Consider the following 12,632-nt stretch of genomic DNA (forward strand, 5'->3'; position numbering starts at 1 on the left):
GAGAGCGGAGCGTGCCCTGTGCCCCCCCCCGCTGACCCACAGACGCGGACCGGGCCTCCCCCGCCCCGGGTCACCCCCGCGCCCACCGCCCGGCGCCGCGACACTGCGGCGCCCCCTGGCGGGCGCGGCGCGACAACACTCGGCGGCGCATGGGGCGAGCCACGGCGGGCAGCGCGCGGCGGTCCCGGCGGGGCAGCGCGGCCGCCAGCTCCCCCGCGGGCGGGAGCCGCCGGGGGCGAGGGAAGAAGGCGGACGGACCCCCGGGCGGGCCGGGGGCGCAGGGAGAACCCCCCGGCCCCAGCGTCTTCGATCTAGGGGCGCAGAGCGGGCGCTGGGCCGCCTTCCAGGAGCGGCACCGGCTGAGCTGCGAGGAGGCGGCGCGGCTGCTGCTGGACGCCTAGTGAGTACGGGGCCGGGGCGGCTCTTCCCGCAGCTTCCAGGCTGAGCCACCCTGCCCGGCGGCTCCTTTCCCCGTTAGATCGGCGTCCTCCGGCAGCATTTGCACAGCGGTAAACACAGGCTTCTGGAGAGCTGCAGAGAAGGGGAGGGGGGTGTCCTCCGCACGCACCACGGAGAAGGTGGCTTCTTATGCTAAAGCTTCCTGTGTTTTAGGGCTCTCCCATCAAAAATGCCCTTGGGGGCACCGTGCGGGATCTGTGAGGCTCAGCTTCTAAATCTCCACCCATTTCCTGTGCTCGCTCTTTCCAGAGCACAGCACATCATCACTGGACTCTAATCAGTTACTGTCCATGGGAGTGAAAAATCTGAAAGGAAAAGGTTTTTCTTTGTGTTTTGCGTTTGACCTCACACGGTGATTCTACCCAGTTGCTATGGAGGCATCCTAGGGGAGAGGGAGAAGCACAAGCTCAGAAATTCCTTGCTCGTGAAGTTCCTCTGCAATTACAATACAAAATAAAATGCAGTTGAAACATTATGTAGCATCCACTTATCTCTGCTTTTCCCAGCTTTTAAATGGAGGAATATTAGTAGTGCTGGAGCAGTAGCGGGAGAATGAGAAAATTCGGTTCCCAGTTCCAAGAGGGTTGTCTTGTGATAACACCACTCGCTTCTATGTACTGTTGCGCACAGATAATGCTGTAGCCTGGGTCAGGGTTCTGACCTGGACTGTGGCAGGGGAGCACATGTTCTGTATTGCACGCCGAGTGTACTTTACACTTGAACTGTTGCTCTTGTTTCCTTTTCACCATTTTAATTAAACCAGAAATGCAATTGCTGCAGAGGACAAAAGCTGTTCTCTCCCTCACTTTGGTACATTTTATTACATTTGAGTGGATACATTTTTGGGTGTTCTGCAATTGCTCAAAGCAGAATTGAATAATGTCGCATATAGCCTTACTGGTTTTGTGGCCAAGAAAAAGAAAAAAGTATGATCCCAAAACCTGTCTGTTGTTTCTCTCTCCAGTGAATACAGAGGTTTGGTCAAACACACAGGAGGCTGTCACTGTGGAGCCGTCCGCTTTGAGGTCTGGGCTTCACCAGATCTGCATGTTTTCAACTGCAAGTGAGTTGGTTTTTTGTTCTCTATTCTCATAGATGAAGAGAAGCTCATCTGCTTTTCCAGTCAATACCTTAGAGCTAAAACAAGATGACATCCTCTGAGCTGTTTCCATAGGGTATACCCCTAATTATGTCCTGATCCAATATGGGATCAGTGCTGGTGATTTCAGGTGCTGCTTCTTTGGGCAAGACTTCAGGTCTCACATTTACGCTCACACAGAAAGTGTCAGGAGAGGTCTGATGAGCACGGGTGCTCAGCCATCTACTTTATGTTTCCTCTAATTGCAGCGTGCTCAAAGCACATCAACCCTTTTTTAACTTGGTCTTCTCGAGTGAACATTACATCTCTGATTGATTGTGCTTCAAACTACAACATGGTCTGATTTCAATAGTGATCCCCCTTCGCCTGCAACTAGTTTGCTTCTAGCTCATGGGTAAACTTCTGAACCTTACTTTCTCATTTGCAAGGTAATAAATGTTGGCAAAATTGGCAAAGTCTAGTTTGAAAGATTCAATGGATTTCTCAGGGCTAGAGTTTGTCCTCCTTATGTCTGTTGAGAGTTGTGTTTGTGAAGAAAAAATGGCATCTAATGTTTGGTGTAGGAGATATACCTTATCGTTGTACCTGTAGGGTCAGTCTGTTCCACTTCTGCCGCTTACCTCTGTGATGCTAACCAGTAGCTGTTGGTGGAATTTCTGTTGTCAAGATGTCCACGCTAGATCCGATTGCTGTACTACAACTTGTCTGCCACTTCTAGAAAGGTCTGCTTTTTCTTTTACAGTTGCAGCATTTGCACAAAGAAACAGAACAGACACTTCATTGTCCCAGCGTCACGTTTCAAGCTGCTGAAGGTAGAGTAAGAATGCAGTAAGAACATGAGCAGTATAATCCAGTGTTACCCTCAAAGATGCAAGTGGCAGCCAGTTTTCTGTCCTAAGTTTGTCTATGGCTGGTTGGGGGAAATGGCTGAATTTTATGCCACCTGGTGTGGGTGTGTTAGCGCATCTTATTTAGTGAGCTGACATTAAAGCTCTTGGGGTTCTCAGGCTTGACTGTTACGGACACATGTATATACAAAGCACAGGGGTTCAGAAAAGGAGTATGAATGCAGAACTATCTCAAGTAATGACATGGATGTGGTATTTTGAATTTTACATTTCTTAGCTACAGGTCCATAGAAAGTAATTAATACATCTATTTATGTGGAAAACTTACATTGCTTTTCATTTGCTTAGGGTGCTGATAATTTGACAACATACACCTTCAACACACATCATGCCCAGCACACGTTCTGCAAGACCTGTGGTGTACAGAGCTTTTATACTCCTCGTTCTAATCCAGATGGTTATGGTAGGTAGAAAGAGTAAGCTGTGGTAACCAAAGTTAACCACATAGCAAACCTTGGATAAAGACTCCATTGGATGCTAACATGACAGCAGCGAGCAGCATGTGTCTTAAGGGTTTGTTCCTAAAGTCCTAAACATCTGGAACTGCAGTCTGACCCTGTAGCTCCTCCATAAGAAACGGTCTTACCTATGATGTGTGGGCTTCTGCCCATGACAGGTTTCTCATCTGGGCTACTCAGCCTTACAGCAATGGCTGGACTGAGCGTTTACCGTTCCCTGCGATGCCCCATCCCCAGAGTGGTGCAGGCATCTCCCACGCTTTAGCTATGAAAAACTGGTTTCTATGTATTCTATCTTTCTTCAGGAATAGCTCCCCATTGTCTGGATGATGGCACCGTGCAGACCATCGTCACAGAGGATATCAATGGCAAGGAATGGGAGAAGGCAGTGAAGGAACATAAGACCATCAGAGACATGTCAAAACCCTGACACACCCTTCCAGCAGCTGAACTTGGAGCACTGCCGCGGAACTGTAGTCTGGGTTTTCCTGGGTGAGGGTTGACAAAATCAATGTCTTCATTATTGTTATCTGTTCTCTGTTTCTTAAATAAATCTTTCTATGCTGCCTGTCCCATTCATTTGTGACTTTCACTTTGCAAACCACCCCAGGGCTGCTACTTCAGTACTTTGCCCTTAGCTGTGCTAAAGTTTAAATCACAACAAACATAGCAAAGTAAAAAAAAAAAATCCGATCTTTTCTTGTATGGATATTTCCTTTGTTTCAAGTCTGGCTTATAAAAATGTCCTATATAAGATAATCTCTTGTTTAGGACATAATATTAACTTACACTGTTTTTTCTCCATTGACTTCAATTAATTGATCATGGATTTAAAGTTAAAGGGGATCTGAAAGAGCTTAGCAGGCTCCAGTTCAGTAAAGCATAGGCTCAAGTTCAGAACAGCGTTTACACAGATGCTTAGCTGTACGCAAGAGAAGGCCCGCAAGAGAAGGGCCACTGAAGTTATTCATGTAATTAAGTACTGTTTTGCTTAAGCCTGGACTTAGTCATGGTCTGAAGGCTGAGTAGGCATATGCTTAGGCACTGACTCATGGCCAGGGAACAGAGTTCAACACCGTCATATTCTTACAACAATGAGCACGTACTCGGTACAACCAGGAACTCATTTGTTGTCTTCAGGAGGAGGATGTGCTCACAGCAACAGATGGGAATCTGGCAGCTCGGGCTCTGCTCTTGCCTATGCGATGACCGGCTGCGTAGATCCAGGAAAGATGCTGTGTCTAGATGCGAGCCCACATGAGTGAGTGCAAAGGCCTATAGAAATGTTGAGTATTGCTGACTTTGCTCCACCATGACCCCACAGAAACCCAGATCACTAGTAAAATCTCTGTACAGGCTAAGAAATGAAACCACTGAAAGCTGCTTCACTTACCTTTTAACATAAAGAAAATCTTTAACTCTTGCACTTGTCTTTTACATAAGTGGAACAGCTTTTGAAACATCTCTTGCAATTTTTATCTCCGCATGTGTCCTATAAAGGACCTAGTTACAGTCTGGGTCTCTTGCACCTCATCCTTACGTCCTTGAGACTCTTCTGAGTTGATCTCGAGCCCCATGTTCTGAAGCAAGAAGAAATGCTCATGTTTCATGAGGGATGTTCTGTGAAGGTGGAGCCTGCAACACAATGTATATGGAAGAAGCAGCAGTAGCAGCAAAGATCAGTGCAATTAGAGAAATTTGTATGATTTCTGATGTTTTATTCATAAGCTTTGGCTTTTTAAAGTTCTGACTGAATAAGATGGGTCTTGTCATTCTGGTCGTACCTGTGAAGATAGCGTGGTCTTTGAAAAGTTACTCTTGAAATCTGGATTTTACAAAAGCACCAAGAGATAGTTGCCAAGCAGTCCTTGCAGCTATATCCTCTTGGGAAAAAATAGTTTGTGCCATATTTTTTCTAATGCAGAATACTCCTGCTTTTGACTCCTAATTAGGTTAAACCAAATTTCTTATCCTATTTAAGCTTCTACAGTGAGAAAATAGAGTAGCTGTTAAACCCTGGTCATCAATGTATCATCAAAGGCAACAAGATATTCAGAGGAAGTTCCTTCAATCTCTTTTCCGTAGTCTGAAAGAATGCTACACAAAGAGAATCCAGTCCTCTTAGCATGTAACAGGTGAGTTTTCTTTAGTCCTGGGCCTGGCACGGTCTTTTTGCGCTCATTCTTTTACTCCTGAAGTTGTGAGCGATGTCTTTTTTTACAGAAGGCGGAGTGAATTGATCACCATATAACGTGAGAAAAGCATATAGATGTGGCGAAACCAAAGGAGCTGGCTGTGATGACACCGCATGGCGCTCTAGAAGGAAAAATAGTTGAGAAAGCATTACAGGAACCTTCCAGACCTAATGTGAGGGCATTTTCTCAGGCCTCCTGTGAGGTTCACTGCCAATTTATAGAACAGCCTGTTTTCAGAAAGCAGGGAAACAGCAGTGGGAGGTAGAAGGCTGCCTGCTGTATGGAGTCAAAGGGCAAGGAGAGGCCTGTCTGCCCCTGCGTGCCTGGTGGTGTGCTGCCCAGTGTTCAGAGGGGTCCTGCTAGAAAGGACATTATTGGCTGCAGACTGGTGCTGTGACAGTTTCTTTGTCACATCTAGCTCCTCTTCCCCATGTGATCTCACGTCTGGGTGTTCACATGCTGGGGAAGCAGAAATCTGATAGGTGTGTATCTGAGAACACTTTGCATGCTGTTTCCGATCACAGACTACCAGCTGAAACTTAACTTAATCTATTTATAGCACACCAGCTGAGAAAGGTCAGATTTCAGAAACAAAAAACACAAGGAAATAATGCCACCTTTATCAGAGTAGTTTCCATATGTAACTCTTATGTTTCAGCAGCCTCAAAAGCAGGAAAGTTCTGTAATTTGTGGGTTAACAGGACTGTTTGCTGGGCAAATATTTTCATGCTATGGAAGAGCAGCTAATCAGATTCTGATATAGAGCACTGTGGATTAAATGATCCAGTTGGAACAAGATGATACTTAAAGTCCCTTCCAACCCAAACCATTCTAGGATTCTACGATTCTAAATGTGTGAGATCTCATGCAGTAAAATAGTTCCAAAAATACACAGTAGAGAAGGGAACTCATAAAGAGCTTTGGACCACAAGTTCACAAGCTGTCTCCATCTTTAGTTAGAGCTATGATCCAGGCACGCTCCTCCTGGCGTGCAGTCATGCCATTCTTTGACAGGTCACTCACACATTCAGAGTATTATGTTGGATCCAGTCTCCTTTGAAACACATCCTACATCCCGGACACAGTGTAAAACTCAGTGCACTGGGACTACTGAAGGTCTCTGAGCTGCAAACCCACTCAGCCCTCTCCTGCTACCCACAAAGCACATGAAGCAACCTGTCTTGTCCATTCATGTTTTACAAATCACTGAAGATTGTTCATTAGTGACATTTATAATCCATGTATATAATTATTTATTAAGTTCTCTGTGAATATGATACTTATGACTGAAGTCTTCACAATGATGATGAGCTATTCAAACAGGTTAAGCAGGTATCATGCATCTCACCCGGGCTCGTTCAGTCTCCTCCTCTGTGAGTATGAAGAGTGCATCTCTGGGCAGGAGGCAGGAAATGGGTACATCCAGGATAGAGATGTACTTCCGGAAGAGATTTACTGATTCAAGCACGAGCACACGGCACCCTAGACAGAAAAAGATGATAAATATTTCAAACCAGTATTCTTGTAAGGTGCCAGTCTCTCCAGGCTCAGCAGGTCTTTGCAGGCTCCCCTGTATTGCTGGCCACGGGGATCCTTTTTGTGCAAAAGGGGAGCAACTTCTACTCGTGCTCCCACCAGGATCTCTTTGCGCCCAGTGCATGCCTATGACCATTGTACTGGTTCTTGTTCTGTATGTGGTCTGTGGAAAGCAAAGCTAGCTCTGAATACCAGAGGGTTTTGGGGTTTTTTTGCTTATAATGTGAATTATTCCTATGTAGTTAGACTCAAAGGAAAAAGCACAGATGACTCTTTCAATGCTGGCACTATATCATATAATGGAAATTTAAAACAGCAGTCTGGTTCGACTACAAAAATGAAATTTCCTCTTTCTACTCCAATTCTTAGCTACAGAAAAAAATATTTACAAGATTCAGGAATGGCTGCATCAAATATTAACTCAGGCAGGCAGTTACACTTTAACTAGAGTTCCAGAATCCATTGCTCAGATGTTTGCAATGAAGCAGATGAAGGTAACATGTATAAAGATTCTATGTGTGTGGAATTATTTTCTGTTTTAAAGAGCCCCTTGAACTCAAAAGTTAATTGCTAATTTTTTTACCATGGCTGAATTGTCTTCGCTGATGAGCTCAGAGCTACTGATGGTCCCAGTAAGAGCCTGTAGCTCTCAAGGCAGCTGCTTTGGGATTTCTTAGGGCTTGGAAGCTGCTGTGATTATGCCCCCCACTTCAGACATTGTATTAAAGTTTGACAGAAGAGGCCAAAGTCACAGTTTACACAGGTGGTCAGATTTACAATTAGATTTGCAATTGAATTTTTTTCAGTGTGCCCTTAAACAGTGAAATTATACAGAGGAGACAAAGAACAATGCTGAATTGCTACAAAAGCTGCCTAATGCACTATTTTAGTGTGTGAAGCCTGTGCTCACATGTCTAATACTGCTTAAGCTGTTATGTCCTGAGCACAAAGTGAACTGGTGGTGCTCAAATACCTCTCAGCTCTAAAATGTAGGCAGGTTTTGTGTCCTCCTAAGGGAAAAGAGTCTCCAGGACAGGGGCAGAAGCAAACGTCCTTTCCAAAAAGAGTAACTACGTGCAGTGGGTTTCTGTGAGAGAGGTGATGATGCCTCTGCTAGGAGCCCTCTGCAGATCTGCTGAGGAATCTCATCCCACAAGGATCTGAACCATCAACCTGCTGCTAACTTCCCTGCTTTGGATACTTGGTAGATCCTTCAGTCTAGCCTCTATCAAAAACAGGAAAGCCAAACTTGCTGCTCTTATGGTGAATCAATTTCCTGGAGACACAAGGGAGGAAGCCCCCAAAAGTCTCCAAAGTTGAGCACGGTACTCAAAGATGCCCCATCAGCACCATTCCTTCCCCAGCCAGGGGTCTGTGACACACTGAACCCAGGAACAAACAGCATGCACTGGACAATCCTCCACAAATCCCCTCACAAGCGATTTGTGTCCCTTGCCTCTTCCCAGTGACACTAACTCATTTCACTGCAAAGAAAGGTCTTCCTTTTATTCTCACCAAAGCCTGCAATGGCAGGACATGGCAGCCCTGATAGACTCCCTCCAGTGCATCTCCAGGATCTTTCAATTCCTTTCTTTCTTCTCTCTCCTTCAGGAGAAGGATGTACAATCTGTTCCAACTTTTCAATAGTCTTTTCCACTCTCAAAAGAAAAACTGGTAACTCTTTATTTCAGTATCACAGAGAGCTCCAGGACCATGTTCTCCTTCCAGTTCTCTTTCTGCACTCATCCTGGGACATGACTCCCCAACAGGGTGGGCAGAGCATTCAAAGGAGTTATTTTCCCCTGCTGTGGGCAGCAATGGGCAGGGTTAGAGGCCTGAAAGGAAATCACCGGCACTTCCATCCAGACAAACGCTGATAAAAGTCAGCGCTGTGCCAGGAACCGGAGGAAAAGCCTTCCTGAAGCTCATGGACGTTTGCTGCGGGCCCAGCCTGCCAGTACCTGCCGGGAGATGGCGGTGTCCGCCAGCGGCGGAGGGAGCCGGGACCCATAGCTGCTTCCCCGCTGCACTGCCCTGCCCGGGCTGCCCAGGCCGGGATCGCTTCTGGCACCCCTCTGCCTGGAAGGCCCTCCTGTCTTAACTCTGTCAGTGCTGTACCACTCCCGTCCTGCTGCAGCCTCAGCCATCCAACCCTTGCAAGGTCATCGTGCCCATCCCTGCAGAGCAGCAGCTGTGCAATGCCATCTGGAAGGACCGATGGCACTGCCAAGCTCCCTGCAGCGAGTCCCTTGGACGTGCGGGAATGCAGGCAGCTGTGTGACTGCCATGGCCTGTGCCACTTCCTGACTGCGAGCCTGAGCCCCCCTCTCGCTCAGAGTCCACCTTGACAAGTGACAGCCAGAGCAGTGGCTGTTTAGCTGCCATAAGGTTTCAGCCTGCTATTGCAAAGGATGCTCTGCAGTGACAAGAGTTGCAGTCGCACCCAGAAGTGTGCTGACAGTCCTTTCACTCTCACTAAAGACATTTCTTGTTTCCAAGCAGCAAACCTGGAAGCAAACTTGTGATGTGCCGTGAGTAGGGGAACCATTCTTCCCCCCCCCCCCCCCCCCCCCCGCTTCTCTGCAGAGATCCTCTGGGCTGCTCAGCAAGGCCCAATCTGTTGGTGGATAGTTTCAGAGAAAAGAATTAGTACAGTGCTGCACTATGGCACAGCGGAGGAAAGGAATAGATATGGATCCCCTTGCTCTTGTGGTCAGCATTCCCACTGGCCACCTGTTTGCTTTTCAGTGCTTACTGGGGAGGACAGGGCTCAAGCCAACGTGGGGCAATGGGTCTTTCCTTTCCCGGATGGTCGTTTATGCACCCTGGCAATGCCACGTGAATTCCTGCTGGCCATGACAGAAGAGATGTGGTGTAAAGTTACCCACCACCAATGTCTGAAGCCTGGGCTGCTCTGTTAGCAAAATGTGTTCTCCTTTTCCTCATAATTTTTTCCCTAAGAAATATTAATTCATGCAGCAATTATGCCCTTTTGTTCCCCAAAGCTCAGCAATAAGGGCTCAAAACAACTGGAAGTGATTTCAGTATTGATCGGTCTGACCTCCCGGGCCCCCATCGGTCAGATCAGGCAAAGCGATGGCATTCAAGCCTCACAAAATGAAGGGCACTGTAAGAGTCTTCTGTGATTGTGATATGACAAAGATCTCCACATGCTGACAGCAAAGGCTGCTCCACATGGGAACGTGAGATGAAATGAAGCAGGGAAGGAATGTACAGTCCAGGGAGAGATGGAAAAGGGTTCAGAGAAACAGGCTGCTCCCTGCCAAGCCGGGTAAGAGAAGTGCTACCATTGATGAGTCTACTCCTGTGACACCAGCAGGTGAAGCTTTTCAGAGCCTGTTGTGACTGTGACCTGGGCAGGATGGGATTAACAGCGTAATACAACCTCTCTAGGTTGGCAGAAAGGGCAAGATCAATATAGCTAGTGGATTAGGCCTAGAATAGAAGTGCATGAAGCCTGCAGCCTGTTCGGCTTGGCTTTCTACTTCCAAATCACTTATGCAGCAAGTATGCCTAGAATGAGAAGATTATTAGCAGATCTACGGGTGCTAAAGGCTTGAACTGCTCCTGACAGACATTAGCGCACCGATTCTTTTGGAAGAGCGCTGGTTATAGCTGGATGGGGCTGGTAGTAGGGGTGGACGCATATCCAGCAGCTGTCTCGGCTTCTTGAAACAATCCATGTGCTTGTGCCTGGGCTGGAGAACTCGATTACAGATTATAAAAAGCCTGTTGTGTTTATGCTGGCTAAAGGCATTAGAAAGCAAAGCAGGATAGTTAGGGTGCTCATTTGCATATCACTGAGGCAATGCGAGGCTTAGCTGATTTTTACATTTGGAGAGAGATTTTCTGTGGATTCCCTGATCACATGGGCTTACGCAGGTTCACCCACAAATAGTTCCCTCTTACCAACCGGAGAGCAGCACATTGCCATGGCCTGAACATGCCTTTCAGCTCTATCCAGACAGCCTCAATCCCAGCATCACTCCTGTTTCATTAAGCCCCTCTGATGCACAGCCCTGCTCGCCTGCCAGATCGAATTATAAATACTGGGAATTTCAATGAGACTGGAACTATATTTGGAAAGGCTTAGCGTAAGCAGCAGCATGGGAGCTCCCCGTTCCTTTGGTGTTTGTAGGTCATGTCAGATGTGATGTAATCAGAGCAGCAAGGCTTTCACATAGCTTCAGGAGTCTCTTGATGCTGCTAGAGAAATGGAAATGTTATCTATATGTGGGTCTGTTTAAACCTGAACCAATTTGAGGCACAGCCCATATTCAGGACCACAGTATATCTAACAAACCTGCATGAGCAGAACCTCAGGGTGGTTCAGTCTGGGTAAGGCCTGACATCTAGCAGTGACATCTACCACTGCAGTTCCTTGCTCCTTCTCTGTACTGCACACAGCACACACAGAGCTCTTTGCTGCATCCCAAAGCTGAACAAAGAAAAGGTCCTAGGAAGGAAGGTGGCATTAATACTCCTGTTTGATAGATGGGGGAATTGAAGGGACTAGAGTCACAACTCAGTTAAAGGGCATTCTGCCATCTTGGCTCATGGTCTTACCACCAGATCTTGGTCTGCAACTTGCTGCTAGCAGGGAATTAAAATTGATTTGCTGTGACACATCCAAATCCTACAGTGATTTGGGAATTGGCATTGAAGAAACAAAGTCTGGAAGACTGCTGAGGGAGCAGGAGGTTGACTGAGTGGGCCTGGTTGAACCACCTTCCTATGCTTTGTCCAAATAGGTCACAGCTTTGTGCTTAAACTAGTTCCACAAATTTGTCCCTGACTCAGGCACTGTTTGTTAGGCATAGGGCTGCAGACCTTCTCTGGGACAGCAGCTAGAAAAGGGGGTCAGGAGCAGCCTGTTTCTGTACTCTGCTTCTTTCTTTTCCCTACTTGTACAGATAGTTTCTCAGAGTACTTGCTTGCTTACAGGTGAAAGAAGCCTCTCCAACAATTTGTTGTACCAGTGCAGATTTCAGATACCTTTCCCATACTGACCACATTTTGATGGAAGCTTAGATTGGTACATGCAAACATTTTTGACTGAGCTGGTAATGGTTTCTGATGCCTTTGTCACACACACACAAAAAAAGAAGTCTTCTAAGATGTGACCAAAAACTCAGGTACTGAGCTGAGAGACCTGGAAATAGCACTCATATTCAAGCAAGACAGCAAGAGGCATAGGCCAGACACTGAATCACACCACCAACACAGGACAACCCCTAAGGACAGAAAAGTGACTGTAGAGAAGCCTGAGCTGGTAAAAAACTGCAGGGAGATAAAAGGGCAAGGAAGAGTTCAGCTGCAGGTTTCATTTGCATTGCAAATAGAGGTGACTTAGACAAATGAAACTCTGGACAGAACATTCATGTAAACAATTGCCTAATGCCTGCAGGGTCATGGATGCATAATGTGACATACCTTCAGGTAACTTCCGCTCTGAATGCAAGTACCTGTGAATGAAGAGATACATGGGGGTAAACACTCAATGAAGCTACTAAAATCCTGATTTTACAGGTATAAACTCTGTACGCTCAATCAACCCTTTTCTCTTAACACACACACACACACACACACACTTATAATGGCTAATTTTATACAACAGTTCAGGAGCTGACACTAGATGCACATGTGGTAAGCCTCATTCCCCACACAACTCCGCCATTACTTTCCTCATCCTGGCTGCTGGGACACAGCACAAATAAGCTCCATAAATCCAACTTGCTCTCAAACTTCTCATGTTGCACTAAGGGAAACTGCAAAAGGCTGCCAAAGGCCATTCACCTCTGAGAGCACTGGCTCTTTATAATCTTGTGTTTGCTCACCAGGGACATTGCTTTAGTGGCAGCTCCTGTTTGGCGACCAGGTTCCTTCTTTCTAACCTATGCTGGCACTGAGACATCTGAGAAGCTGCTCTGGCTTTTTGCTCACTAAGACTTTGATC

The 12,632-nt window shown here is 46.6% G+C and overlaps 2 protein-coding genes across 3 annotated transcripts in view; one reads left to right on the forward strand and one right to left on the reverse strand.

Annotated features, from left to right (window-relative positions):
* On the forward strand, positions 1-3,499 carry CENPV (centromere protein V). The gene is made up of 5 exons (XM_075771225.1): positions 1-400; positions 1,424-1,522; positions 2,301-2,370; positions 2,755-2,869; positions 3,230-3,499. Exons 1-5 carry the CDS (start codon positions 150-152, stop codon positions 3,352-3,354), a joined length of 660 nt encoding a protein of 219 aa, XP_075627340.1. The 5' UTR covers positions 1-149; the 3' UTR covers positions 3,355-3,499.
* Positions 3,500-4,621: 1,122 nt separating this feature from the next.
* The window catches only part of PIGL (phosphatidylinositol glycan anchor biosynthesis class L), a 61,171-nt gene continuing 53,160 nt past the window's right edge, over positions 4,622-12,632 (reverse strand). For both annotated transcript variants that reach the window (XM_075771224.1, XM_075771223.1), the window contains 3 exons: positions 12,110-12,141; positions 6,468-6,601; positions 4,622-5,240 (listed from right to left, as the gene is read on the reverse strand). In XM_075771224.1, the coding sequence (XP_075627339.1) occupies positions 5,142-5,240; positions 6,468-6,601; positions 12,110-12,141 (265 nt within the window). In that variant the 3' untranslated portion in view covers positions 4,622-5,141. The remainder of the gene's footprint in view (positions 5,241-6,467; positions 6,602-12,109; positions 12,142-12,632) is intronic.

This window comes from Balearica regulorum, chromosome 19 (genome assembly GCF_011004875.1).
Source record: "Balearica regulorum gibbericeps isolate bBalReg1 chromosome 19, bBalReg1.pri, whole genome shotgun sequence".
In the NCBI taxonomy this organism is placed as follows: Eukaryota; Metazoa; Chordata; class Aves; order Gruiformes; family Gruidae; genus Balearica; species Balearica regulorum.